The sequence below is a fragment of the Fusarium verticillioides genome, chromosome 1, assembly GCF_000149555.1.
Source record: "Fusarium verticillioides 7600 chromosome 1, whole genome shotgun sequence".
NCBI classification, from domain to species: Eukaryota; Fungi; Ascomycota; class Sordariomycetes; order Hypocreales; family Nectriaceae; genus Fusarium; species Fusarium verticillioides.
This window is the reverse complement of record NC_031675.1, coordinates 4,160,127-4,187,395: the sequence shown is the minus strand read 5'-3', so window position 1 is coordinate 4,187,395 and position 27,269 is coordinate 4,160,127. Positions and strand designations below refer to the sequence as shown.

The following is a 27,269-nucleotide window of genomic DNA, read 5'->3' as shown; positions in this document are numbered from 1 at the left end:
CTTGGGTACAGTCTGTTAGGAGAAAGCGGTGACGTGGCTTCGCCATCTACAAACGAAGCTCGACGGGTAGAAGGTGTTGGACGAGTGGTCTTGAAAGAGCGAGTGATACGCTCGCCTACCAGGAGGCCCCAATCTCGGTGTCCTCGCTTGCTAGGAAGTGTTTCCTAGGTTTGTTAGTGATGACGTGCAGTCAATTCTTATCACAGACTTACATGGAGAAACAAGGCTGCAATGGTAGCTGAGAATAGAAAGAAAACCATGAGAATCAGATTTGGTAGGGCAAAGGGGAAGCGCTTGAAGAACTCGATATGGCCAAAGATTTCGGGATATTGTTCTGCAGGTTCAGCAAAGAGACCTCCGAAACTGGGTCCGATGATAGAACCCAGGCTCCAAACAATAGGCATGATGGAGAATGCCCTTGGTTGAAGTTCCCTCTCAGGGACCAGCTCAGCAACCACTGTTCTGATGATACCGACTAGAGAACATTAGTGAGGGGTTCTGTGTCGTCCTCGTCTCACACACCATTTCCGTTTCCACCTCCCATAATGGCTCGGACAATGATGGCCATAGGTAAATTCGTAGACATGCCCCATACTATGAAACAGATCATGGAACTCATAAGGCCAAAGATGATGATCGGCTTCCGGCCGTAGATATCGGAGGCCTTTCCCCAAGCCACAGCAGTGGTACTTTGTGCTATAGAGAAGACACCAGATGTGAGTCCTACCCAACTTCCAACCTTGTTGGTAGGAACACCAAAGCTGCTGACCATGCTGGGCAGATATGGGAAGACTGAGCTGTAGGCCATGGGTTCGGCAATTCTGGCCATGGCTATTGATAGGTCAGCGGAGATCGGATGGAGCGGGATACCTGGACTGAACCATGGTGTCTCTATGGGCTAGATGTATTTTCATGTTACAGTGCCTCTGTTGTTGATAAGAAACCCTCTATCAAATCATATATATGGGAGCACACTGTCACGCGGAAAAAATGGTGAACGGTAATGACTTGGTATTGGGCTGAGGCTCATGGTATTTGGACCGTGAACCATGCTCGTACATAGTATATACCAAGCAGTTGAAAACACAACAAGGGTATTTCAAAGTCTTTTACAAGTATCCATAAAATGATGAAATACTAAAACTTACCCAGAATCGCCAGTTGCTGCTTGGGCAGCTTTGGACCGTCCTTGGTCGTCATCGCGAGGAACGATTGCGCAAAGAGTAACAGTGGAGAGGAGAGGTTCGACGTAGTAAATTTTCTTGTTTCTAACAAAGACCAACGAGTATCATGTATAACGAGATGGTGACACGAAGGATGATTAATCTGGATATACGATACACACGATCAACTCATCAATATCTCAACTCTTGCACCAAACAATAAGGGAGGAAAAACAAGAAGAAGAGGTTTCGGCTCACAGTCACAGTTACAAAGTAGTAGAAGAGGTCAAGCCAAGCAAGCCACCAGAAAAGATAATTATTATGGATCATTGAGGCCAGAAACGGTTTGGTCGGCACAGGCAGGGTAGTGCAGAAAAGGGTTCCGATCCACTGGTCCAACCTCCAGAGGACGAACCCGCCCGAGCAGGGATAATTTGGACAATTTTGCGGTCAGGAGCCTGATAATTGGAAGAAACTGCCCCCAACTTTTCCAAAAAGGCCCGCAGATTTAAAGCCCGTGGGTGTGAATGCCTGGTAAAGGATGGGGTCACAGGAGCACTTTGTAGTGCATACTCGCCCGGGGGTTTGCTACCATCGTTTGCTTTCCGCGGGAAGATTCTTTCTGTGAGACATCGGTGAGATACCATGACGCACAGGATAACTTACTTGGACGGTAGTTGTAGACAGTACGGCAAGGTAACGTCAGTACAGTGAAAGTCTTACTCTGTAGGCGAGAATCATTTGACCTTGGCTACTGCTACCTTAGCTTGGGTAAGGCGAACTCGGCTTGTCAGGGTTGCAACCATTATTACTTGATTATCTCGATTAGTCCGGGGTCAACCATCATCTTGTGGCTTGTCTCTGCCGCCCCCCGAAAGCGGCGCGCCCTACGGAGTAAAGTGCCTAGAGTGCTTCAGTCATCCCGTCCTGCAAGCCTCCGGATGTTCCCCGCTTTGTCTCCGCTCTATTGCCGTGCCGAGCACTTGGCTGGTCTGGCGGCGGATCACCATCTTTAAAGGTTTCTGTGAGCCATGTCTGCTTTTCATATGACAATTCATTCATCTCGTAGGCCAATTTAACATCCCTCTATGTATTCCTTTATCGAGTTCCATTTGAGCAGCTGTGGTTTAGTGTCCCAGAGGCCAAAAAGAGACAGCTGCAGCTGTAAGACGAAGATACTGCCTCAGTAAGGTAGATACTCTATAGAATTACCTGCTCTAAATCTCAGGACCAACATGGTAAAAGTAATCCCAAGTTTAGGTATCTAGTACCTAAAATATTATAATATCATTATCCTAAATAGAGCAAATCTCTTTCCAGTCTTCCTTTCTTTATAGACTCTGAATACATGATAAATACCGATTTCATCATCTTCAGCCGAGGCTGGGGGTGGCGGCGCCACTGCATGATAGCATTGACCAATCATCTCTCAGAATTTGTTTCGTCATCAATATCGCCTATCGCATCACATTACAACTTCCTGTTACAACTTGGGTTCCTTTCACGTTTCAACCTTCACCAACATCGTTATTCGCGTTCCCATCACATGAGTAAATAAATCTAAAAAGCCTCCGGAGCTGACAAGACGCCTTCATCATGAGTCGGATGTGAGTTCAACACCTACAGGACCTTCACCGTTATCTCCCTCCACTTTCCGGACATCGTCATCCAACCTGGACCAAATCCTCCACCGAGGCTTGAGACCTATACTAAACCACAATCTTCAGTAACTCCTCCCATCAGGAGCAGGAGAAAATGCCAGACGAGAATACGCCTCTCATCCAAACCGTTCGGGTCGGCCCTCCCCGGAGGAGGTATCCTCACCAGACCTGGCGTCGATTCTTCACTCTGATTTGTTCCGTGATTCTCTTCGGCGGTTTTGGCTTGTTCGTGTTCCAAACCTTCTTCATTGGACCTCTTCATCATCACGACCACCCTGGCTCTTGGTTACCCGGCAAGAGCCGCCTAAGCTATGAGGAACTTGAACGTATTCTATTTGAAACGCCGGACCCCAAGAAGGCTGAGGAATGGAGCCGTTACTATACAGCGGGCCCCCATTTGGCCGGTGCCAACTACTCACAGGTAAGGATTCATCATAATAGATGGCCACTTTCAAGTATTGTGCTCACCTCTACTAGGCCGAGTGGACCAGGGATCGATGGGAGGAATTTGGTGTCAAGTCTGAGATTGTGGCTTATGACGCCTACCTCAATTATCCCGTTGATTCCAGCGTTTCCATCCTGAGGAAGTCAAAGAATGGGAAAGACTGGGATACCACCTTCAAGGCCTCTCTCGAGGAAGATGTAATCGGCCAAGACCCCACAACGTCTCTCGAAAACCGGGTGCCCATCTTTCACGGCTACTCGGCGAGTGGAAATGTCACTGCTTCCTTCGTCTACGTCAATTATGGTACTTATCAAGACTATCAAGATCTTGTTGATGCCAAAATTGATATCAAGGGCAAGATTGCTATTGCTCGATACGGAGGAATCTTCCGAGGCCTCAAGGTCAAACGTGCGCAGGAACTCGGTTTCGTTGGAATCCTGATCTACAGTGACCCTGGTGATGATGGAGAAAGGACCGAGGAGAACGGGTACAAGCCTTACCCTGAAGGACCTGCACGTAACCCCAGTTCTGTTCAGCGTGGAAGCGCAGAGTTTCTGAGCATTCGCCCTGGTGACCCGTATGTCCCCATAATCCTGAAAAGAAAAAAGAATTGGCTGACCTTCTAGATCTACCCCTGGATATCCTTCCAAGCCTGGTGTTCCCCGAGCACCAGTCGATGACGCAACCCCTTCTATCCCCTCCATCCCTATATCATACCGTGATGCCCTTCCTATCCTCAAAGCTCTGAATGGTCACGGTCCAAAATCCACCCACTTTAACAAGTACTGGAACAAAAATCTCGGCTTGAAGTACAAGGGCATCAAATACAACATCGGACCCACTCCAGATGATGTTGTTATCAACCTTTATAACGAACAGAAATACGTCACTACTCCTATCTGGGACGTTATCGGCGTCGTCAATGGTACTATCCCAAATGAAGTTATCGTTGTTGGAAACCACCGAGACGCTTGGATTGCTGGCGGGGCTGGCGATCCCAACAGTGGCTCTGCAGTCATCAACGAGGTTATCCGAGGAGTCGGAAAGGCCGTCGAGGCTGGTTGGAAGCCTCTTCGAACTATCGTTTTCGCGAGCTGGGATGGCGAGGAATACTCACTTATCGGCAGTACTGAATGGGTTGAGGAATATCTCCCGTGGCTCTCAGAAGCAAACGTCGCCTACGTCAATGTCGACGTCGGCGTCTCGGGCCCCGAGTTTGCTGCTTCTGCAGCTCCTCTTCTCAATCAGATCATCCGCGACGTCACAAGCGCTGTCCCCTCGGCCAATCAGACTATCCCTGGTCAGACAGTCAATGACCTCTGGTCGGGCAGGATCGCTACCATGGGCAGCGGCAGTGATTTTACCGCATTCCAGGATCATGCAGGTATTCCCTGTATCGACTTTGGTTTCAAGGACAGAGGTAACAGCGCTGTGTATCACTACCACAGTAACTATGATAGCTTCTACTGGATGAAGGAGTACGGTGACGTTGGATTCAAGTACCACCGAACGATGGCTCAAATTCTGGGTCTGACCATTGCCAAGCTTGCTGGAAGCGTGATCATTCCCTTCAGTGCTACCGAGTACGTCGATGCGTTGGAGGACTATCTTGACCAGGTTGAGGCCAAGTTAGAGCCAACCAAGGACGCTCTCACTGAGAAGGAGATCTTCAATATCCGTGGCGCCGTCTCATCGGGCAAGCCGATTGGCAACGAGGGCGATTTCAAGACAAGCCTCAAGGACGTTCGTGACCTCCTTGAACACTTCCACCTGAAGGCTAGCGAGCTCGATGCTGAAGCTGAAATCGCCAAACATCAGCTTGAGCTAGGTATCCCATGGTGGAACATCGTTGAAAAGATTCGTCTCGGCTATACCATCGTCAGAGTCAACAGGAGATACAAGTTTCTCGAAAGGAGCTTCCTCTATGAAGGAGGCTTGGATGGTCGAGACTGGTTCAAGCATGTTGTGTTTGCGCCTGGTATTTGGACCGGGTATTCTGGAGGTGAGTTTCTAAACGAATTGAACACTACTCAGATGCTGACGATTATTTAGCTGTGTTCCCAGGTTGGGTTGAGAGCATCGACACCAAGGACTACATCAACGGTCTCAAGTGGTCCGCCATTATTGCACGCTCCATTAACAATGCCATTGATAGCCTTTCGGATTAAGCTGTCTTGGCTCTGGAATTAGGAATTATACAGCTATTTATGCTCAAATTTGAAACTGATTAGCCAGTTTTCGTGCCATCTCATTAAGAGATTGCGATGTGAATTATGCTGTGTTTTCTATAGGCCACATGACGGGACATAGTTGCCTGTCCGTCGACCGGGAATTTACCTGCCCTATTTTAAATAACTAAGAAGTATGGCATCATAAGCTTGGGACTATTATCATAAGTTGAGCGTCCTTGCCAGAAGGCTTAGTGATCTTATCATAAGTCTATGGGTTGGGATCGGGCAGTATGTGTTTATGCCTAAGTACATTTCCCCCTTGAAGCATGCCCAAAATCGAAATGTAGATTGACTTTATCAATTCTAGACGGCATCCCGTCGTCTATATCGCTTCTATAGCAGATCTTACACTGTTCTCTTTATGCTTTGTCGCCATCATTCAATACTATCATTACATGCGCATCATTCGCTTAGAACTTGTACACTTGGTCCTCCTTGTAGCCAAGCTCCTTAAGGGCACCGGTCAGCTCACCCTGGTTCTTGGGGCTGACCTTGTTTCCGGAGATGGCGTTCATGAGGCCGGGAGGGCCGCAGACAAACAGCTTGATGTTCTCGTTCTTGGGCTCAGGGAGAACAGTCTTGAGGAGCTCCTTGGAGATGTAGCCACTGTTGCCGACCCACTCCTTGGGGGGGTTGTCGAGGACGTAGAAAGCACGGAAACGTTGGGGAAATGTGTTCTCGAGGTGCTCAAACTCCTTCTTCAGAAGGATGTCCTGCTCGGAGACGTTGCCGAACACAAGGGTGACCTTAGTCTTGTCGTTGGGGTTGTTGAAAATAGCGCGAGCGAGCTGGTACATGGGGGTGATGCCAGTACCACCGGCAATAAGGGCAATGTGGTCGTGCTTGTTCTCCTCCCAGGTGTACTTAGGCAGAGGACCCTTGATGTCGAGGCGCTGGCCGGGAACAAGATTGTGGAGGTGTGTGCTCATAGGACCATTGGGGTACTTCTTAACGAGCAAGTCGATGAAACCCTTCTCATCTGCAATCGTCAGTCAGTTGTGCCAAAGAGGTCTCATTCAGCTACATACTTTCATCGCTTATAGGGGTGTAGGGTCGGAGAGTAGCCTTTTCATCTTCAGGGCCCTTGTACTTTGTAAGAATGGCGCTGGCAACGTGCAGACCAGAGACTTGATCGGGCTCGGGAAGCTCAAAGCGTAGACGCTTGGTGTTGTGGTTGACAAGCTCAACCTCTGAAAGCTTGAGGGAAACGAAACCCTGGTCACCACCGGTGAAGGCCTTCTTTGGCTCAACACCAACGGCCTGCTTCACCTCAGCAGCAGCGGCCGCAGCAGAGGGAGCTCCGCCCTTGCTGAAGTACCAGTAACCAGCAGCTCCAACGGCAGCAGCTCCAGCGCCGTAGAGAAGAGCATTGGATCCTCCAGCACCTCCGGCCTCGGTGGCATATCGACGAACAGACTAGAGAGTAAGTTAGTTAAGCTTCGCGACGAGCAATTGAGAATGATGTAGTTATGATTGATAATCCGAAACAGAGACCATGATGGAGGGGCGCAAATGCGCGTGACAAGGAAAAACGTACCCTCAAAGGCTGAGCAGCGCGGAATGCAGATCGGGCGAACATCTTGACTTGATTATGAGGTCAATTGAAGGTCAATTGGCCAGGAATAGAGAATGAGAGGTTGTTGCTGGTATCGTCTGAAGAGCTAGGTAGAGAAGTGGGCGTATCCAGGTATTCCGAAATCGCGACGGAACAAGAGATGACGTTATGAGTCACGTGATATCCCGGGCAAAGCACGTCAAACTACGGAAAGCCGGCTGTCGATGGCTTCGCTCGCTTGTTATATGATGTGATATAGTAAGCTTGGATAAAGACGAGCGATAGGTTTTTCTCTAGTAGCGATGGCGTGATGGCTTGTCTCGGGGGATGTAATACAAGTAACTTGACAATAAGCAATCTCCAATCAACTCATATCATGTACTTTTCTCCATCTTCCAAGCTTTTTAGCTTCGGCAATAGGATACAGGCTGTTAAAGTGAAGGTTTAGGTTAACAAGGGGAACTCGGTTATCTTGTGATAAGTGCATTAGGATATTAAGGTGTCTTAATGAGTTCATATATAGATTACCGAAATATCGGCCTTGTACTACAGCAATATAGCACTAACCCCGTCCAGCACCTCTCCATCTGCTCCGAATCTCTCGGTGGTTCCCCCTGAAACTCCTTTTCTCATTATGTAGCTCAAGAAACCTCTGTATTCATTGACCTCTGTCCTCCGCCATAACTCCATACAGCCAATCTAGATAACTTTTGCCCTTAAACAAGACTGAGAAATTGCCGTCTCCCATCATGCCTACATGGCATATTTATACATAATCTCAAGTCACCTATTGGCGGCGGTCGGAGTTTGCTGTGGTATTATTGGTATATTCGCCCGCTCCGTTAGAAGAATACATCGAATCGTGAATGTCTCTTCAAGCATGGCATGCAATTCGTTATTATTTCAATCACCATATCACCTTTCCTCTCCTCTCGCTTCCTCAGAGCCCCCTGGCTCGGCCAACTCCATTGGTGGCTTCGTCTGTACTGGTGTAACATTCGAGTCCCTCTTTGTTCCACCGTCGTGACTCTGCCTCCTCAAAATACCAGTATCTTGAGGCTGAGCAATCGTCGGCGTGTTTGCTTGGCTACCTCCCCGTTGCCCGTGATAGTGAATAACTTGGGGAGGCGGTTGTCCGGAGTGGAGGCCCAGTTGCTCAGTGGGATACGGGTCAAGGTCTTTGCTCGAGGTCGAGAACATCGACACGATTGGCTGATGGTACCCGTTAGTCGCATTGCTGGAAGATGGAGTATGGCCATATTGACCGCTATGCTCCGCTTGAGTAGGTGTGCCCACATCAGGGGAGCCAGTTCCCTCCACAAGGTGACCAGCCAAGCTGTTCATTCCTCCCTCGATATCGCGAAGTAGTCGGACATACTCCTCGGGCACCAGGCCGCTTTCCTGCGTCTTCGGATCCTCAGCCACCAGCCAACCTTGCCCGTGCCGATACGACACCCAGATAATCTGGCCCTCAACTAGAGGCAATTCGTTCTCGTTTTCCCGCTCGAAATCGAACAGGGCGACGGCTTTGCCGTGGAACTCCTCGTCTGGCGATGTAATAGTAAACTGGTAATCTCGTGAATAGCGAGACTGGTCCTCGTCATTGTAGCCTGGAGACGATGGGGAGCTGTCAGACTCGGGCTGATAGTACTCACCGCCCTCAGCAGCCCGGGGTTGCTGGGCAATGTGATATGCCCGACTGTGTCTTGCCTGCTCCGGAGGATATGTAACAAAATCTCCACCAGAGCCGTTGGCCTCGCCGCCGTTATTGACATAGTATGTTTCGCTACCGTCTCCGCTAGTTCCCATATAGTAGCCCCGCTCATGATCATAGTTGGTAGAATGCATATCAAGATCGCGACCTGTCCTCCCCCTCAGGGTTGTCGCCGCCGAGGTTGACTTATGCTTGCGGTGCCGTGTAGCTACAACAGGGCTTTGCAGATCCTCGTCTTCGCTATATGGGGGCCCACCGTCGAATTGGATGGGGGCCAAATCATGGCCACGGTTGAATCCATCTGTACCCCACGACTCCCAAGGCATACGTGTTTCCCACGACACTGGGGGATCTGATAACCTACGATGCTCGCTTGCGGGCGTTGTCATACCGGAAGGCGGTCCCGAAGGTTCTGGCGGCGGCCCGTAGTGCAGAGGATGGGTAGCAGGGTACGCAAAGTCCCGCACTTGGGTATATGAGAGAGTCGAGGGGAACATCGGAAACATATGTGAGGTCGGACGGGATCTCGTAGGCAGAGAGCCCGTCGAGTATTGGGAAAGTCGGCTTCTGGAAACGTGGGACATTGGCCGCGATTGCATGCTTCGGCACGAAGGCGGAGAGGTGATTAGAGGTGGCAGCGCGGGGTGATTAGGGTTCGGAGAAGAGGATGCGGCTGCTGAAGGAGAGGTCACTGGAGAAGAAGTCGTAGACATAACTGCCGTTGTCGACATGCCTTTTCGGAAAAGGCCTAGCGACAGTCGTGCGATCTGGCGCACGCGGCCGCGCAAACGCCGAAGGATGAGTGTGCAGCAAAGGTCTCGCGGGGTTGCAGTAAGATTGACAGTTAGACGGGTGCGCTAGAAGAACTAGGTATCGGTAGCGGGATTGAAGCGGCAAGAATGATGAACGGAGGCGATCTCTGCACTGGAGAGCTCGATGCGATATTTTGATTTGCGTTTTGTAATGCTCGACGCTCCAAGTTGGTCTCGTTCGAGTTGAGCTGTCGAGGCGGACGTCAAGTCAGCCGTAGCGCTAAGGCGTGAGCCAGCAAGGGCTCCAGTCGAGTTCCAAGTATAATAGACAACGCTGAGCCAAGCCCTAATGCAGATAATGCCAGACGACCAGTCGTCGGGCGACAAAGCACGAGATGAGTCGGTTACAAGTGTGGAGTGGGAGTGCGAAAGAGCGTAGAGAAGCAGAAGCAGAAGCAGAAATAATAGCAACTGGACAGAAACAGAAACAAGAACAGAAGAGAAAACAATGCCCTGGCCTTAGGTTGCTGCCGATGCTCGGGAACAAGGGCACCGCGCTGTACAGTAGCTGTCGGGTCTGATCAAAAATGCCTGCGCTTGCGCTCTAGGCGAGGCGAGAAACCAAAAGAGGGCCTGGCCTGGGCTGAACGGAACGAACTGAACTAGGGTAGGATGTGATCCCAAGATGGATTGTGATGAGTGTAAGGTGAAGTTGGGTTAGAGAAGCGAGCGAGGAAGGCCATCAATCGATGGATTGCCCACCTTAGCAATCCTCGCGAGAAAGTGACCTGGGGAGACAGTACTGTACCCGGTAAGGTCGCCCGTTGGCACGTCCGGGCCCGAGAGCTGGAGGCTGTAAGGTAGGTAGTGGGGCACAACTGGGCGCAATAGCACACCACACCACTGAAGCAAGCGCCTTACGCACCAATCCGACTGGTCAGGGGTCTTGGATCAAGCGAGTCAGCGCCTGTAAGTCGGGGAGAAGGAACCCAATGAGACTCGAATATGAATGAAATGTTTCTATCAGTTTGTCGCCGCTTGCTCCCTGGGCGCTAGCAAACAGGAGGATATTGTGGGATGATGTTAGCAACGAGTTGGTATGCAAGTGAGAAGAGATATCAGGATAATGGAAGAGACCTCCTGTTGGCTCAATGTGACATCCAACGGTCGGGCAGTTCCCAAATGAGGGGTACCTTAGGTATGCTTGACTAAATTTCCAGCATTTATTAGACCTAAATTTAGGATCAAAGATCAAAGTCATTGTAAACTGTCCATCCAACCCAATGATGAAAGCACATTGATACCCGGGCTATTCTAGGCAGGCGTTCACTGGTAATTTTAATGGTTTATGGTTAACATTTAGCTGTTAGCTGTTCATTATGCCTACCTCTAGGTTAATAACTTTCTTACCTACCTATATCTTTTGGACAAAGCATGTGCAGGCCTTTATCCCAACCCACCCTGGAGGAGCCGCATCTCATCCGGCCCATCTGATTAATTAAAGTCGGGTTGTAACAACCAAAGGCGCCACACAATCATTTGCACTTGTCTTCAACCCCTCTACCCTGCTTCAACCCCTCTGAAGCCTTGATCCTTTCTCGCCCTCCCTCGTGTTCATCCCGAAAAGATGACTGTCGTCGTCTTGCATGCGCATGCGCATACGCACACGCACACACAACACGGTAAACCCAACAAGACGTACGACAACTCTGAGCGAGGATCTCCCTGTATACCCACCCGGGCCGTTGGAACCTCAATCTGGAAGGGTGACCCTGTTCATCTCTTCTTGGTATGGATGGATACAGGAAAGTAAACTCAGCTGGCAGATGGATCAGGCCGGGTTGCCATGGATGCAATCTCCGGTTATTGCATCGTTGCTGTCGCAATGAAATAATCCTCTCTGTTTATTCAAGCCTTTCTGGAAATTACTATCATCATGGTGTGCAGGATCATGAAACTAGACCCCCAAGGTTGGATGGCAGGGGCATCTAGATCGATGTTGGTTACGTAGCGAGCTGGCAGCAAGGCAAAAACGAGCAGGGTCGTCATGTCATGTAGTGATCCTCTTGCCAGGTATACACGCGTATGTATGTTTTTTATTTTTATTTAATTACTTGTTTACGGTGCTTCAATGATCTCGCTCCAGGTTCTTTACCTGGGTCACGATCCGCGATCTCCCCCGGGCGGCTGAGGTTTTGATGACTTCTGAGTCCCGCCCACAAACCCCTCCAGTACGGATCCAATTCTGATCTGGTGCCAAGTTGGTGTAGTGTAATTGAGTCTGCCGGGTTATCACAGGTGGAAGAGGTGCAGTATAGCAACCACCTGCTGTTTCCATACTATCTAGGCATGAGGCTCAAAATGTCAACATAGTCTATTTGATACAATTTCAAAGTTAGAGTTAAATTCAACAATTCAAGACCCCCCCAGCTTTCTTCTTTCATGGTCCAGCTCTTTTATACAGAGTATAACGTGACAAGAAAGGACCAGCCGGTGACCGGTGAGGTTTCTATTCTGGGGCTAAATTTGGTGTCTTCGTTGATTGGCTACACCAAAGCGTCGTTTGTTTCAGGTTATGCGGGCGTTTAAAAGCCAATAGCCATTGCAGATCAAATTCGCTGGTGGAGATCTCTCTGTTGGTCGCTTCAAGAATCACATGGAATCAATATAAACTGTCTGATTGTAGAGTCCACCAAGCCTAACCCCCTCCACCCTCCTCAATGTCAACATCGTATAAAAGAAGGCAAAGCAATATTGTGCTACAGTACTGCCCTGAGCGATACGTGACCAAGTGACTGTTAATGTGATATCCTTTGTTACCAACAGGCACTGTGATGACTTTGTAACCTAACTTGATGCTTAATACCTAATAAACTCCAGAACTAATGTTTTTAGACGGGTGCATTGGCTCATTTACACATGTTGGCATCAGAGCTGTACCTTGCTGACTCATCAGATCATACCGGAGTTTAGCCGTAAGCTAGCGTCAGCTCGCCCTAGCTTAACTTTCCCAACTTCACAGCAGTTCAAAACTCAACCTCTTCTTTCAATAAACAACAACCAGATTGTATCGCGTACCAAAGGGAACGGGACAACAATGACATGAAGTGGCTATTGGTGTGACAACTTGAGACTTACAAAGCCGGGTAAGTAGCAACGTGCGCGATTTCATTTTCTTTCATGATGAGTTTAACATATTGGAGCTGTCTGAATTTCTTTGCTGAAAAGACACTTTATACGCTTTTTTATCTGATGATAAACCTGCACTTCTCTTGTAACTTGCCTCTCTTTGAATGCAATGCACTAACGCAGTGCTGCACAGTCTATCTTGTCTCTTCAAAGCATGCCACGCGGCTATCCTCTCGCCAACGACCTCGTTTTCTCGCCCGGCTAGAAACTCGAAAATATGGAGGTTGCCAACGGTGGCTCTTCGGCCCAGAGCCAGAATGGCTCATCTGAGAGCAACAGCGGATACAAACTCAAGTTTTGCACTGTCTGTGCAAGTAACAACAATCGGTTCGTAGATGCGTGTCTCCTCCTGACACATTTGTGCTAATGTTCATCTTGAAGCTCCATGGAAGCCCATTTACGGCTGTCTCAGGCTGACTACCCTGTCATCTCCTTCGGCACTGGTTCTCTCGTCCGCCTGCCCGGGCCTACCATCACCCAACCTAATGTGTATCACTTTAACAAAACTTCTTATGACAGTATGTTCAAGGAGCTTGAATCCAAGGATGCTCGGCTGTATAGGAACAACGGCATCCTTAACATGTTAAACCGTAACCGTGGCGTCAAATGGGGCCCAGAACGCTGGCAAGACTGGCAAGTCGGTGTACCTCGCTTGCAACATGCTAAGGACCGTGGCAGCGAAGGTACTGAAGGTGGTCTAGTCGATGTTGTCATCACCTGTGAAGAGCGATGCTGGGATGCTGTTGTCGATGATCTCCTTAATAGGGGTTCACCGCTCAACCGACCCGTACATGTCATCAACGTTGAGATTAAGGATAACCACGAAGAGGCCGCCATTGGTGGGCAGGGTATCTTGGATCTCGCAAACTCCCTCAACGCGGCTGCTCGTGAAGAGCGTGAAGCTGTCGGTGCCTCGTCCTTTGACAATGGTTCTGCCTCAAGCAGAGCCTCTTTTGATGAGCGAGTGCCTGATATCCTGGCCTCATGGCAGGAAAGATGGCCCAAACTGCCAGCAACCTGGACCGTGGCTTGGTTCTAATCCACGTAAAACCACAATCATACTACACACCATGTGATGCGACTGCAATTATATGCGACGAAGGCCTTGAGTGCTGAACTCTAGCAGCAACTCGATAGGCGGTATACGCAAGTTTGCAAAAATTTAGATCTATCTCTGGGATGGATAGTAGGATGAACTTGAGTGGCTTGTGAGGGGAGTTTCGTTCCTAGCTTTCGATCGTAGATACCCAAACCCCAGTATAATCAGGGTGAAGATTTGTTATCCCCAGGAGGGCTCAGCCCTTCACCACTATCATCACAAACCCATGAGCAGCTGAATATGAATAACACCGGTGCCTCGTCACCTAAACCTCTCATTGCCGGCCATTCCGTTACTATCCCCAAAGGAGTTTCGCGATCAAGGAGATACTGTACGGCTGCTTAAGGGAACCCCCACAGTGTACTAGGCGCATACCTTTCATAGGCAGATAAGAAGTGTCGATCACAAACCGGCTTCGAAATTATATGAAGATTTTCCAGCCTGCATGAATAGTGAAAGTTTCAGGGAAGACTGATCAAGATTGATCTAGTTCAAATCGGACAGGGTTTTAAACTCGATCACAAAATAGACGGCGCTGGTGATCACTTTAACACAGCCACTTGTACAGTTCATGTGAAGCGGCATTTGTGACCGTGGTATCGATGCTGATGTGATAATGTGTAACTCTCTGGTACTCTGCATAATTGGCCAATCCATACGGAGTATGTACATCTCCAACGACGAACATGCCATGAGGGGTCCTATCCACATGGTGAACCAACTTACATGATGGGTCAATGGCTGTCATTCAGTAGCTAAGTTAGCATGGAACTCCCTGTCATAAGCTCAGGGGGTTTTAAGAGGCAACCATTTGACATGGACTTCGACTTGTCATTCGAAGCCGCATAATGGGAACGAACAGGACGGGAATCTAAATTAGTACAAACGCCACAGCTTTGTTTGGTGGATCGTTATCTCAGGGGCTTTTTGGTGGTGTGAACATCGATTCACCTGCTGGTAACCATTACCACAATTTTGCCATAGGGTATGGCAAAGGCGGCATGCAAATGGATGTTTATGACTTTGAGAGTATGCTAAGAAAACTTGTGACTGTCAATCGAGGTGCGGACAAAAATATTAATCTAAGGTCCAATAAGCATTCGTTTGCCGCTTTAGATACATGCAACTGAATCCTACTCGCTCATCCGCGGGAAGCTCACCTGGTGACCCGCGGAGCCCGCATCCTTCGGAAACCAGATAAAACAAAGCCAAAGACCAATCGCCGTAATACTCGTGAATGAAATAGAGTTCGAATGTAACAACGATTTCCTGGCACTCTGAGAAGCATATACGTTAAAATGGCACTACGAGAAGAGCCAAACGTTATTCGACCAATGAGCAACTTGTATGGACTGTTTCAACTCCTATCAGCTGAACCAAGCCTAACTATAAACCAGAGAGTTGTACCACTCAGCCTTGCACACTTTGCGTCATAGCTGTGGTACTGCAGTAGTCTGCCGTTATGGTCTCCCAAGTCATCTCGTTGGCGGCTCAGTTGAGAGTATCCGAAATGCCTTCCATCGGGCCATGGCACATACAGTAGCGGAACACCCCATGCTCCAAGTGGGTATCCTAAACGAGAACTCAGCTGTACCTTCATGGATTCAGCTGGAAACTGTCGATCTTGGTCTGCATATTAGCTGGCAAGAGATCAAAGCTTCGGATGATTATGAGGGTTCCTTGAAGCATGAGATTCGAAACCAGCTCGATACTTGGTTTACAGATGTCGAAACGAAGCCAGGGTGGAGGGCCTCTGTACTATGGCCAGAGGGTAGTATCCAGTCATTGGATGTTATCTTTTGCTGGAACCATACCAACTTCGATGGTGTAGGGGGCAAGATTCTGCACCAGACCTTGTTACGCAACCTCAATGACCCGAAGACTGATCATGAACTCAATTTTGATGGAGGCGTACTTCATCTTAGCAGTACTGCAGACAGGTTCCCCCCTCCTCCAGAGGAACTTATCAAGATCCCAGTTTCGTGGGGATTCGCTTTGGCAACAATCTGGAAAGAACTGAGGCCTCCATTTCTTGTATCAAACGATCCAACCCAGGCCAACTGGGCCCCTGTTCGCCAGGAGCCTTACCAAACTGAGTTCAGAACGTTCTCGATTGAAGATGCAACGCTGAAGAAGGTACTGAGCAAATGCCGAGCGAATCGTACCACCATTACAGGCCTTTTGCATGCCCTGCCGCTGCTATCGCTTGCCCTGCAATTAGATGAGGGCAAGAAGCATCACAAACAAGAGGCAAAGTCGATGTTTGCTATCAGCGCATTGGATACCCGTCGCTTCATCCCCGCCAATTCTGAGGCATACCCTTGGCATGTTCCCAGTACGACCATGGATAACCAGATGACACTTGTCAATCACCTGTTTGGCGAGGATCTAGTCACAGAAATCCGCTCCAAGGCCAAAGGAATACCATCACAATCGCATGCCATGACTCAACTCGAGAACTTTGTCTGGGTAGCCGCTGTGCAAGCTAGAGAGGATATTCAGAGCAAGCTGGACAAGGGCATGGAAAATGACCCCTCAGGCTTAATGAACTTTATCAAAGACTGGCGAGTTCAAAAGAAGCAGCAGCTCAAGAAGCCCCGAGTGGGCGCCTGGGGTGTATCCAATTTAGGAATACTGGATGGGGTAATTGAAGGTTCAGGCTGGAAGATCGAGAGAGCTGTGTTTCAGCTGAGCTGTGAGCTCACTTCGCCTGTGTTCCATATCAGCTCGATTAGCGTCAAGGGCAAAGAGATGTGCGTTGATGTCAGTTGGCAACAGGGTATCATCGATGCTGAGATTGGAGACACACTCGCGTCCGATATGGAGGCCTGGATAAGGTTCCTTGGCGCCGGGGGAGAGGAATGATGAAGGACCGGCAGAAAAGCTGAGGGTATTGGATCAAGGGGTCGATAATAATTAATCAAGGGTTTTCTAAGGTTGTCCTCAAGTTGCCTGAGCTTATCCTAACGGTGTCTTGAATGTTTTATGTAGCCTAGGATCAAGTTGCGTGGCCTCCGATGTGGGAGAAATAGGAGAAGAGGAACGTTGGATTGGAATGTTTAAGGACGTCATGAATGACATGATATGTAGAAAAATGAGGTCAAGTACTCCGTACTGACCAACTTAGTAAGTTAGGTATGTTATGCTTCTATTTAGTACGGCGTAATGTCTAAGACATTCATAATACTATGTAGTCCAAATTTGGATGGTCAAAAATCAGAATCTCTCAGTCCTCTGATCGATCAACTATACGGGAATGCTACTAGATCCTCAACAAGATTTTTGGTGCTCTTTTCTTTCCACTTATAACTATAACATCTTATCCTACTTATGAATCTTTGATAGTGTTGTCCATTATCAACTTATTCCGGCTTGTAGGTCCGGGTGGCTGTACAAGTACCTTGCCTAGCCGCGCACCAAGCACGTGCCGACTTTACCAAGACCCGCCTATCCCCAGCGCCTCGCTCGGCAACCCGCTAAGCTTTGAACGCCTGACCAGGGTCGTTGGTCAAATCAGAGCTCGCAAGAAAGAGTCGCTTTTGCTGATTCAGGGGCAGGGGGGGCCCTGGGGCGGTTGACGGGTGCATTGACTGGAGCTCTTTAGCAAAGCGCAGTGTGCTCAGTGGATCGGACCTTGAATAAGGTACCCAGGCTTGAGCCCGGGTTGCATCGAGATTGGCTGTTCTGCTTATTTCCCGCCCGTCCCCTTGCATGGGGTCATATCATTCCATCTGGTGCTTTTATACTTGAGCGGCAGATGCGAGAAGCCAATTCGATGTCTCGATGATATCAACCAAGCCAAAGTGGTAGACTACCTACGAAGCTGGAAGGTCAAAGTTGGCACCAACTACTATCAACTATTGTTCGATAAACCAATTCCGAACAATACCTTATCTCCGTAGTCTCGGTGGACTCAAGAAATTAACACTCCGTCTTGAACGATTTAATAAATTGCCAGACCGGGGCACCCGGACATTCTGGATGCTCACCCCAGAAGACAGAGACCGAGAACTCATTTCCCGCAAAGATCTTACTCACTGTGCTATATCTGGGCTGTATCTGTCCGATGTCCACTCGTTAGGTCGCCTCGGATTGTACGTACACCCACAACTTGGGGCACCTTGGCTTTAGCTGCACAGTACGTACGCTATTTTCTAGAACAAGTTAAGCTGAGTGAGGTCAGGTCCGGTTGGTGATGATGGTGGAGTTGTCCCCTGAACATCCATTCATCCAAGCTCCCACCACGCCCGATCCGGTCTAAAACCAACTTGACTTGAACCCCCTTTTGGATCCATGGAATTGGGGTCGGTCAGGGTCAGTTGATGAATTCACTTGGAGTTGATTGACTTGAGTCGATCGTTGGTTGATCTGCATTGCAGTGCATTCTTTCGTTCTTTCTTTGTCCTTCTTCTTTGATTGTCCTTGATTCACTCTCTTTCATCCAACTACCTTAGGTACCTAATCCATCAGAAGAGGCAAATAGACAAGGATTGGCAAGAAATACCTTCCAGTACCTTGCTTTCCCCTGCTTTCTTCGACTCTTACTTATCCTTTCTTTCAATTCACCGTATCTGAACATCACCACCTCCATCATTCATTCCTGTCATTGAGCCACACCCCAAACCGTCCGCTTTTCGTCGCTTCCGGCCACCTGCTGAAGCTTGGCGCTTCTATCGCCCGTCGCCCCCTGAAAGGTCGCCAAAGTTGTGGGGGAGTCCTTCCAGTGGTTAAAAAGATTCCAACCATTAGGTTAGGTAGCTACAGATAGCCTGCATTCATTTCGTCCCCGTCCCCGTGTGGCGCCCATATGAGACAGGCGGCTGGTGCTGTTCCAGTTCCATCTCCCTCCAGCATCATCTCGGTTTCATATTTCTGTTTTTTCTTCTCTGCATCATGAGCATCAGCCTGGGACGCAATGCGCCGTTGTCCCCCATCTCTCTAGGCGGTAGCGAGTTTTCTGTCTCAAAGTATCAAGGTCCCGAAGACGGCCCCTATCCCAACGGTCGCTCCAATCTCGCATCGCCCCCGAATTCGGGTGGCTCCAACAGCACCATGAGTATCAACGGTTTCCCCAGCGCTCCCATCAACGGTCCAGGACCTGGTCCCGGGCCTGGGCCTGGCCCTAGAAGCACTGGAGGTCCCTCGCCGCCTGCTTCGATTGCTAGGTCGAGTAACGGCACACAACTCTATGCTCGCAGCGAAAGCGGTCGTAACAGCGTCCGCGGCGATCTCGACGAGTCCGTCCTCAGCGAGCACTATGTTGCTCTGCGCGCTTTTCTCAATACTCGCGACCCCAATCACAAGCAGCAGCCCAATAAAGCACGCGACAAGCTTTTGCGCCTTTCCTCGGTTCAATTCTACGAGCTGAGTACCGATGTGTTTGACGAATTGATAAGACGACAGGCCACTGCCAGGGCTCCCCCGAATGCTCCAAATGGTCCTCCTTCCTTTCTGCTGCCCGAGAAGAACTTTCACCCCAAGCGAAACCAGGCTCGCCAAAGGCTATCGTCTCTTGGCCCACCGCGATTCCGAGACCTGGCCGCCGATGTCTATCACGAGTTAGAACGAAGATTCCCTCGATTTGTAGGAGCCGATCTCGCCCGCACTGGAAGCCCCATGTCAATCAGGGGACCAGGTACTCCAATCAATGGTAATAGCTTTCCCCCTCGAGGTCAAAGCCGCATGAGGAGACCCTCTGATGCACCATCTATGAGAGGTCCTGGACCGACAGATGCTTACGGTATGCCAGCATCACCAGGTGCCCAGAATGGCGATTACGGACGCCCAACCCTGAAACAGCTCAATCAGAATAACACGATCGTGCCGAACAAAAGTATAATGCTCGAAGAAGATGACGAAGGTGAAGGATTTACAGAACCAGACCCGAACCGTGAGAGCAAACGGAGTGCTGGAAGCGGTGTGACTTCGGAGGTTTGTGCTGCAACATCTAGCGATGAACAAGACTCCTAACACTTCGCAGGCCGATAAGAAGCTCATCGAAGACTATCAAAATCAGGTACGAGAATTACGTGAGAAACTGGACAGTATGGAGGATGCCATGAGGAAGAAGGAGGACGAGATGAACAGCGCGTTGGATCAGGAACGTTCTCGATCTGCGACCACCAACCAGGAGAAACAGGAATGGAATGACCTCAGACTCAACCTTGAGAACAAACTAGCTGAGGCGCAAAACTTGAACGACTCAATGAAGCAAGAATTGCAGCGCGTACGAGGGGATTACGATATTGAGATTCAAAGGCTTAGGGACGACGTGGCCGCAGCACATGAATCAGCACGCAGCACTGGGCCCGCTGCATCGGATTCAGACCTTCAGCGGGAAAATGATGAGCTTCGACAGGAACTCCGGGAACAACAGCAGGTCACAGAAGAGGTTCGCAAAGAGGCGCAAGAATTCTTGCTCGAGATGCGCCAACTTTCCCAACAGAGTGGCTCAACACATGAACGACACGCAGAGCTGGAACAGACAATTGAGAGACTCGAGCGAGAGGTCCATGAGTGGAAGAATCGATATGCGGGCGCAAAAACGCAATTGCGACACATGCGCGCATCTTCCGCTGGTCCTGGAATTGAACATGATGCAGCAAAGCATGTCCGGGAAAAGGGATTCATGGATGACCGTGGACTGGTCAAAGATGTTCACGTCACCAAGTTTCAAATCGCGATTGACGAACTCTTGCAGAAAGCACGAACCGAAGACCCAGAAAAGGTTATCGACGCAATGAAGCAGGTTGTTGTCAGCGTCCGCCGCATTACCAAGGACATCGAGGTCCCACAGAACAACGATGAAGATTTCGCACAGCAACAGGCCAAGATCAGGTCCAAGGTATCTTCTACCGCAAACAACCTCATCACAGCCTCCAAGAACTTTGCCCACAGTGCTGGAATGTCCCCAGTCTCACTGCTCGATACGGCAGCCTCACATTTGGCAGCGGCCATCGTGGAACTTCTTGGCCTCGTCAAAATCCGGACAACTCCCGCTGAAGAATTGGACGATGACGACGGAACTGTAACTCCTGCGGATTCAAGTGGACTCTTTTCTCCTGTAGCTACCGAGCATCCCTCGACTACTCAAGGCGGACTCCCTCCTCCACCGCCCTTTCAGGGTCTTGGTGGTATGCGGGGAAGTATTGATTCTTCGGCATACAGTCCTTTGGGCTCACCTCGCCAATCCGCAGAGCCATATTCTGGAAGGCCCATGTCCAAAGCAAGCGCGGTGCCGATCGGGCTCGGGCACTCCAATGCGAACAATCAAGCCAATGGGCAAGGATCGCGTCAACTGGATCCCCGAGCCGCCGAAGACCTTAAAGTTAGTTACCCTTCGACACTAGATTATTAACATCACTAACCAAAACTATTCAGCTCTACCTTGAGGATCAGAATGCCCTCCTTTCAACCGACATCCAGCAGCTTGTGAACACCATCCGGGGTGATGCTGAGATGCGACAGATTACTGGCGAGATTGGCTCTATCAATACCGTTGTTAGCAATATCATTTCAGAAACACAAGCCTACGGCATAGGCGAAATGGCAGCCTCGTTGGCAAACTGCAGAGCACGACTACTAGAGGCTGCTGACCAAGGCCAGGATATGGCCAACATTGGCATGGATACCAACTCTCACGAATGGCGTATGTGGGTACAAACGCTGCCACCCATCGCGTTTGGGCTGGCGCGTGAGGCCAAGGAGTTGGCTCAAGCAGCCGACGACATGGCCAGACCCGGACGACCTGATGACTTTTCGTAATTACCTTTCACTTCATTTCTGAGACTCCGGACTTTGTCTTTGCAACCGGAAAACGCTTTATACCCCCCCTGAACGCCAGTTTTGACGCTGGCTGGATTAGCTATTTGACGCTGTCCTAGTTTTTTGTCTTGGATTGGTCGATAACATCGAGACAACGTTGAACGTATCTCGACGATGAGCGGGTTGAGATGAAAAGGGACATTTAGTTGGGTAATGCTGCACGTGGAAAGCATGGGAACGGCGTTAGGGTTGCCGTTGGTAATGCATTGTATTGTGCAGACAGACATGGCCCTGGATTGAGTACATGTTTACAAGTGTGCCGAGAAGCAAGAGGAGGATTGAATACGGCTTTGATATTTGTTCAAAGCGAGTTAGACGACGTCCTCCAGTTCAGACAAGACTATACGATGGACGACGATAATAGAGATAGACGAGAAATGGAATGTTATCGACTATCTATGATATCCTTTCCTGTGTCGTGTTTATGACAAGCTTTGGTCGATGGAAGACCTAGAAGTCTACCAAATTTATTCGAAATGACAACCTGAATTTGGCTAATAAACATTTACATTACTCAGGCAGGGCTATGTATGTAAGTAAAGGCTTCGGTTCTCTGCTGCCAGGTATCAACAATCGGCCCTATACAGAACCAAGCTCCTACGTATTTTGTCAGGCATTAATTGGTTAACCTCCACTAGAACTAAGCGTCATACATAGACCGACACAAACCAACCCATCTCGATTCGACAACACACACATACCAATTTAAACTATTAAGCCTAAATATAGAGATGATGGCTGACAGCCATGAATTCCGCAGAAGGATCCTTCTGCTTGCCACAACAGGCGGGTTTACTCACGCAGGTACCTACCTCTCCAGAACCCACTAACTTACACACATCAAAGCTAACAAGACAAATAGCCCCAGTTCTCGAAATAGGCGCTGTCCTCGCGTCTCGAGGCCATGATGTTCAATTCGCTACCTGCGCAGGCCAGGAAGGTTGGACAGCTAATTATCCCTTCATAAGAACCGTATATACAGTTGGTCCCGCCGCTTCAGAAGATGATTTGGATATTCACTACGAAACAATGCGTCTCTGGCGCCATGAGCACGGCTTCGGTCCCATGATGAAGTCAAAATACTTCTTTGACAGCTTCTGGACTGATACTTACAAGTCTCTTCGATCTTTATGCGAAAATGACTCTACGAGGCCCGACTTTATTGTTGCAGACTTCTTCGCCGATAGCGCTGCGAGGGATATGCTCAAGCAGTTCAATATCCAACTAGCGAGTGTCTGGCCTCAAATGCCTTATGCCATGGCTCCTGTCAGTTATCATCCCGGCCAGCCTGGTTTCCAAGCCGATGGGGCTTTGACTTCGGAGCACGCTTCTCTATCATCACGGTTCTGGAACGAATTTGTGGTTCTCGCCGCGCTCCCTACTATCATTCCATGGTTAATATGGACCAAACGAATGCGTGTTGATGCTGGCGTCAACTATAGCCACTCACTTCTTTCAAAGCCTGATTATCTTGTTCTGGTCAACTCCTTCTGGGGCCTTGAAGCGCCGAAGGAATTGCCGCCTCTTATAGCACCTGTTGGACCTATCTTGAGTGATGAATACCTTCCATTGGACGAACACCTGGCTCAGTTTCTAAGTAGCCATGATAGGACCATCTATGTGTGCCTGGGGACGCATGTCAACCTTCCGGCCGAAGAACTTGAAAAGTATCTCCTTGGGTTCATCCAAGCTCTCGACGATGGCTCGATCAATGGAGTCATATGGTCTATCCCCCAAAAGCCTCGCGCCAATTTCAACACCCTCAAGTCTTATAGTCTGTCTGATGGTTCAAGCATATCCATTACTGATCTTCTGCATGATTCCCACCCGCACTTTCGGCTTCCCATCTTTGCACCACAGCGCGCCATACTAGCACATCCTAATACAGTCCTCTTTCTCACTCATGGGGGCGGCTCAAGTGCCAACGAAACTCTCTTCCATGGAACACCAGTCCTCGCTATCGGATACTTCTTCGACCAGCTCTGCAACAGTGCCCGACTAAAAGCCGCCGGTGTAGGTATGTCTCTCGACAAATCCTACCTCACACCATCTTCCATCTCCTCCGCTATCGCAAACATCATAAAGGATGAAGACGGTTCCTTTGCCATGAATGTCCGTCGTATGCAAGGCATAGCAGCTCTCAACTCGAAGCGCAAACATCTTGCAGCTGATCTCATCGAGGAAGTTATGATAGACCAAGAACTTCGGTTCAAGAAAGGTGTTGAGCTGCGACCCATGCACCTGCAGACAGCAGATATGAGTATGCCTATATGGAAGGCAAGGAATTGGGACATGTGGTCCATAAGCCTCACGGGTCTCGCAGTTGGTGGCGTGGCAAGTTGGTGGATTGCAACACATGGCTGGAAGAAGTTGCCCACCATACTGGCACGATCTGTCAGACTCAGTAGAGGTCTTGCAAGGGGAATACTTGATAGTCCCAAATCATGACGATTCTAGACATTTTGGCAGGGAACATGTAATGATATAATATAGATGTAGAATGATCTACATTAAGGCCTTGCCTGACAAATCCCTTCTCTCTTGACATCGTCTTATCCTCCCTCACCTGTTTACCCTGCTATCCGTACAGTGAGCGTGATATTCTGCAACCTGATTTCTATGAACTAGAGATAATCTCTGTAGCGCTGTTCTATTTCTGCCAACTATTGAAGTTCCTAAGTGCTATGAGATACCTCGCAAATGCAATGCTTAGCATCTACGGATAGAGTCCACTATTATATAGTTTGCATGAGGTTGAAATAACCAATTCTACCCTCTGTAGAAGACTCCTAGTTTTCAAGTCTATTGGCCAGTCAACTCGTTCTGCGCCAGCCCTATATAGGTCATATAAGTATCCCGCAAAGCGTGAGTCTAGAGCCGCCAACCAAAAAAATGATTCGGTTGGTATTACAACACCAACACATCATGTGTCACTTTGATCGTGGCAGGGTTCGAACCTGCGACCTTTTCCGATAGTATGCTATAATCAGCGATGTAAAGGAAACATGATAATACCACTACACCACACGACCGAGTTTAAGATATCTAGTCTCTTATTACAATAATTATATGCCAGTTCGCAGAATGACAAGCAGTGATGTTCTGTTCGTAGCATATGCTTCAAAAGCGCACTAAAAGTGTTTGACAATAGTCTCCTAAAGTGAGAAAAGGATTAAGTTAACTGTTATCTGGAAGATTTTATGCCTTTAAACTATCCGAGCATCATGAATGAGGAGTGTGAAAGGGAACACCTTTAGTTAACGGCCTTTTAAACGCTGTCCTGAAAGTAAAGAGACTAATCAACAGCTTTAAACAAAGCTGCCTACCTCTCACTTCTGTCTTTATATCTTATATATATATGTATGAATTTCTCCTAATTAGCTGTATATTTACTATCATATATACAACTACATTATGACTTATTTAAATCTTATTTGGCCCGCAGCTACCTTACTATTTGGGGAATGCCCATACCCATCGCTTATCTTATCACTCACAACCAAGTCCTGATCTGACGTCGCGCAGGAATTTCGACACTCAGTTATTAAACTCCCAACACCAGAGACGACATCTCACAACACGAACTCACCACAATGGCAATGTCAAGAGCCAATGGCCCTCTACGAACATGCCTGCGGCAACTCGTGCGCTCAGAGGGGTACGGCCCCTCTCACAATCTTCTCATCATGCAATTGACTGACCAAACCAGCCCAGCTAATCCCCTCCGATCGATAGCCACTACACCCCGCGCCTTCAGCACGTCTCCCTCTCTGCTCAAGAAGCGCAAGATCACAGCCCCTAGTAACAGCCCCAACAGCGCCAATGCGAAGGCAGCTGCAGGCTCTGTGAACAAGGCCGAGTTCGACACTGCAAAGGTGCCGATGCCGGATCCGGAAGATCCCCTCGATTTTACAGCTGTTATTGCTGCATATGCTCCTATTGATGCGCACTTCAAGACCCAGCTGGCTGGTATGATCCATGGCGGACGGTTCAATCCTACCAATTTGGGATCGCTGCCTGTTCCCATGAAGGACCATGACGGCAATGATGTGACATTCCCTCTACGAGAGCTGGCGCAAGTCGTTCCTCGATCTGGTCGAGCTATTTCACTGCTTGTGAACGACAAGGAGTACATCAAGCCTATCATGTCAGCGGTACAAGCAAGTCGCGAGTTCAACCAGCAACCACAGCGATCAGAGGACAACGAGCTTGAGCTTCTTCTCAAGGTGGAGCTCGAGCGCAAGGACGACGTCGAGCGGCGAATTAAAGAGACAGTACAGCACTGGAAGGACCGCATTCGCAATGCTAGATCCAGACATGAAAAGACACTCAAGGACTGGAAGAAGTCAGGCACTGTCCTCCCTGACATTGTCAAAAAGGCCGAGAAGGAGCTTCAAAAGGTACAAGACAAGAAGATGAAGGAAATCGACCAGGAAGAGGCACAGACCATCCGTCAACTATAGGTGGTAATTGTATGATAGGATGGATGCAGAATATTGTAGTATTACATATCGTGACAAGTGTACACTGATCCTAAGATCTAATCTTTTAAGCACGCGCCTTGGCTCCCTTTCCGACAACAGGCTTCTTAGCCAGCAGCGACGTCAACTTGGTCTCAAAGGAGTTGACATCGTTGGTAGAGTAAGTTTCGGCCCTGAGATGCCATGAACGAGAGAGACCAACAGGGTCTGAAGCGAACTTGGGTGTCTCATGCTGGCCCTGAATAGCACGCTTTGTGATGACCTGACGAATAGCCTCTTCGGTGTCTGTGAGGATGGGGCCTGTGGATTCTTTGCCTTCAGCCTCGAGCTTCTCCTGGAGGTACTTTTCGGTAGCCTCCTTATCTTTCGGGTCGGCAAAGAAGCGAACACCATTGGCCTTAATCTCAGAGGCGTAATATTTGGGCTGGAAGGTGTCTGGTGCGCCGACATGATCCGCTGTGCCGAGGACACTGAGGTTCTGGAGAACTGCAGCCGATTTTCCAGAGGTGGAATTTGGTGCAACGGGCGCAAATTCGTTGATAGATTCGAGTGAGAGAGATGGTGTGTATTGGGAGGTGATGCCGAATCGAATGTTGTCGTCAAAGGACTTCTCATCGGGATCCAATGTGTTAAACTCGTTTCGGTCGATCTTCTTCTTATCCTTGTCCTCTTCGTCTCTTGGTCGTCGACCGTTGGTTCTTCCACCTCGGCCACGAGCACGGCCTCCACGACCGCCTCGTCCTCTACTCGCACTGAAACCACCACGGCCTCTTGTCGGTGAAGAGGTTCGAACAGGTGTGGCGGATCGATCCTGAACTGAGGATCCGCCCCTGGCAAGTCCACCTCGACCTCTGAACATAAGACCTCCTCTTCCACGAGCTTCACCGCGCCCTCTGAGACCCCCACGTCCGCGCAGGGGCATGCTCTTTACATCGATAACCTTGGGACCACTAGCCGGGCTTCGAGGTGCCCTCGGAGTGCTGGGGCTTGGGCCATCGGCAGCCTGGAACTGCGTTGTCGAGAATTGGCGGGCGTAGTTTCGAAAAGCATCCGAGACCTGCTCGAGCTCTGGCCTTGTTCGGCTGCACACCGAACGGAAGGCGTGGCGTTGCATTTTGGGGTGGTTGTCTGATGTGGTGAAGCTGATTGTCCGTG

At 49.3% G+C, this 27,269-nt stretch overlaps 10 protein-coding genes and 1 non-coding gene across 16 annotated transcripts in view; 6 read left to right on the top strand and 5 right to left on the bottom strand.

The window, feature by feature from the left end:
- FVEG_00694 (hypothetical protein) overlaps positions 1-1,448 on the bottom strand; it is a gene marked incomplete at its 3' end in the record, with an annotated part of 2,729 nt that extends 1,281 nt beyond the window's left edge. The window contains exons 1-4 of the mRNA XM_018887271.1: positions 1,149-1,448; positions 523-831; positions 213-475; positions 10-164 (exon numbers count right to left, since the gene is read on the bottom strand). Coding sequence (XP_018743015.1) covers positions 10-164; positions 213-475; positions 523-831; positions 1,149-1,200 — 779 coding nt within the window. The 5' untranslated portion in view covers positions 1,201-1,448. The remainder of the gene's footprint in view (positions 1-9; positions 165-212; positions 476-522; positions 832-1,148) is intronic.
- A 1,181-nt stretch (positions 1,449-2,629) lies between these two features.
- On the top strand, positions 2,630-5,681 carry FVEG_00695 (glutamate carboxypeptidase II). 2 transcript variants are annotated; one of them, XM_018887272.1, is made up of 5 exons: positions 2,630-2,770; positions 2,891-3,245; positions 3,302-3,846; positions 3,896-5,271; positions 5,322-5,681. In XM_018887272.1, exons 1-5 carry the CDS (start codon positions 2,760-2,762, stop codon positions 5,435-5,437), a joined length of 2,403 nt encoding a protein of 800 aa, XP_018743016.1. In that variant the 5' UTR covers positions 2,630-2,759; the 3' UTR covers positions 5,438-5,681. The 2 variants fall into 2 exon arrangements, with proteins under 2 accessions (XP_018743016.1, XP_018743017.1); XM_018887273.1 differs by having other exon boundaries at positions 2,630-3,245.
- On the bottom strand, positions 5,400-7,342 carry FVEG_00696 (NADH-cytochrome b5 reductase 2). Its single transcript, XM_018887274.1, has 3 exons — positions 7,038-7,342; positions 6,529-6,916; positions 5,400-6,479 (listed from the first exon to the last, which is right to left on the bottom strand). The coding sequence occupies exons 1-3, from the start codon at positions 7,077-7,079 to the stop codon at positions 5,911-5,913; spliced, it is 999 nt and encodes a 332-aa protein (XP_018743018.1). The 5' UTR covers positions 7,080-7,342; the 3' UTR covers positions 5,400-5,910.
- Positions 7,343-7,511: 169 nt separating this feature from the next.
- FVEG_00697 (hypothetical protein) lies at positions 7,512-10,392 on the bottom strand. Of its 4 annotated transcripts, none has more exons than XM_018887278.1 (2): positions 8,321-10,392; positions 7,527-8,267 (listed from the first exon to the last, which is right to left on the bottom strand). In XM_018887278.1, exons 1-2 carry the CDS (start codon positions 9,498-9,500, stop codon positions 8,227-8,229), a joined length of 1,221 nt encoding a protein of 406 aa, XP_018743022.1. In that variant the 5' UTR covers positions 9,501-10,392; the 3' UTR covers positions 7,527-8,226. The 4 variants fall into 4 exon arrangements, with proteins under 4 accessions (XP_018743019.1, XP_018743022.1, XP_018743021.1 ...); XM_018887277.1 differs by having other exon boundaries at positions 8,352-10,290; XM_018887276.1 differs by having other exon boundaries at positions 7,556-8,917; positions 8,966-10,290.
- Positions 10,393-12,533: 2,141 nt separating this feature from the next.
- Positions 12,534-14,363, top strand: FVEG_00698 (RNA polymerase II subunit A domain phosphatase SSU72). The gene is made up of 3 exons (XM_018887279.1): positions 12,534-12,667; positions 12,844-13,037; positions 13,092-14,363. Exons 2-3 carry the CDS (start codon positions 12,928-12,930, stop codon positions 13,747-13,749), a joined length of 768 nt encoding a protein of 255 aa, XP_018743023.1. The 5' UTR covers positions 12,534-12,667; positions 12,844-12,927; the 3' UTR covers positions 13,750-14,363.
- Positions 14,364-15,107: 744 nt separating this feature from the next.
- Positions 15,108-16,752, top strand: FVEG_00699 (hypothetical protein; the record flags this gene model as incomplete). The annotated part of the gene is made up of 2 exons (XM_018887280.1): positions 15,108-15,154; positions 15,207-16,752. 2 exons carry the CDS (start codon positions 15,108-15,110, stop codon positions 16,672-16,674), a joined length of 1,515 nt encoding a protein of 504 aa, XP_018743024.1. The 3' UTR covers positions 16,675-16,752.
- Positions 16,753-18,152: 1,400 nt separating this feature from the next.
- FVEG_00700 (hypothetical protein) lies at positions 18,153-22,049 on the top strand. Of its 2 annotated transcripts, XM_018887282.1 has the most exons (4): positions 18,153-19,459; positions 19,559-19,740; positions 19,790-21,136; positions 21,190-22,049. In XM_018887282.1, the coding sequence occupies exons 1-4, from the start codon at positions 18,703-18,705 to the stop codon at positions 21,571-21,573; spliced, it is 2,670 nt and encodes an 889-aa protein (XP_018743026.1). In that variant the 5' UTR covers positions 18,153-18,702; the 3' UTR covers positions 21,574-22,049. The 2 variants fall into 2 exon arrangements, with proteins under 2 accessions (XP_018743026.1, XP_018743025.1); XM_018887281.1 differs by having other exon boundaries at positions 18,153-19,740.
- Positions 22,050-22,268: 219 nt separating this feature from the next.
- On the top strand, positions 22,269-24,183 carry FVEG_00701 (hypothetical protein). Its single transcript, XM_018887283.1, has 2 exons — positions 22,269-22,437; positions 22,496-24,183. Exons 1-2 carry the CDS (start codon positions 22,365-22,367, stop codon positions 24,079-24,081), a joined length of 1,659 nt encoding a protein of 552 aa, XP_018743027.1. The 5' UTR covers positions 22,269-22,364; the 3' UTR covers positions 24,082-24,183.
- A 386-nt stretch (positions 24,184-24,569) lies between these two features.
- On the bottom strand, positions 24,570-24,665 carry FVEG_14721. The gene has a single exon. It is a non-coding gene; the product is annotated as a tRNA-Val (tRNA).
- A 338-nt stretch (positions 24,666-25,003) lies between these two features.
- Positions 25,004-27,267, bottom strand: FVEG_00703 (hypothetical protein). The gene has a single exon (XM_018887285.1). It carries the CDS (start codon positions 27,226-27,228, stop codon positions 26,182-26,184), a length of 1,047 nt encoding a protein of 348 aa, XP_018743028.1. The 5' UTR covers positions 27,229-27,267; the 3' UTR covers positions 25,004-26,181.
- On the top strand, positions 25,139-27,236 carry FVEG_00702 (hypothetical protein). The gene is made up of 2 exons (XM_018887284.1): positions 25,139-25,291; positions 25,343-27,236. Exons 1-2 carry the CDS (start codon positions 25,227-25,229, stop codon positions 26,094-26,096), a joined length of 819 nt encoding a protein of 272 aa, XP_018743029.1. The 5' UTR covers positions 25,139-25,226; the 3' UTR covers positions 26,097-27,236.
- Positions 27,268-27,269: the final 2 nt, after the last annotated feature.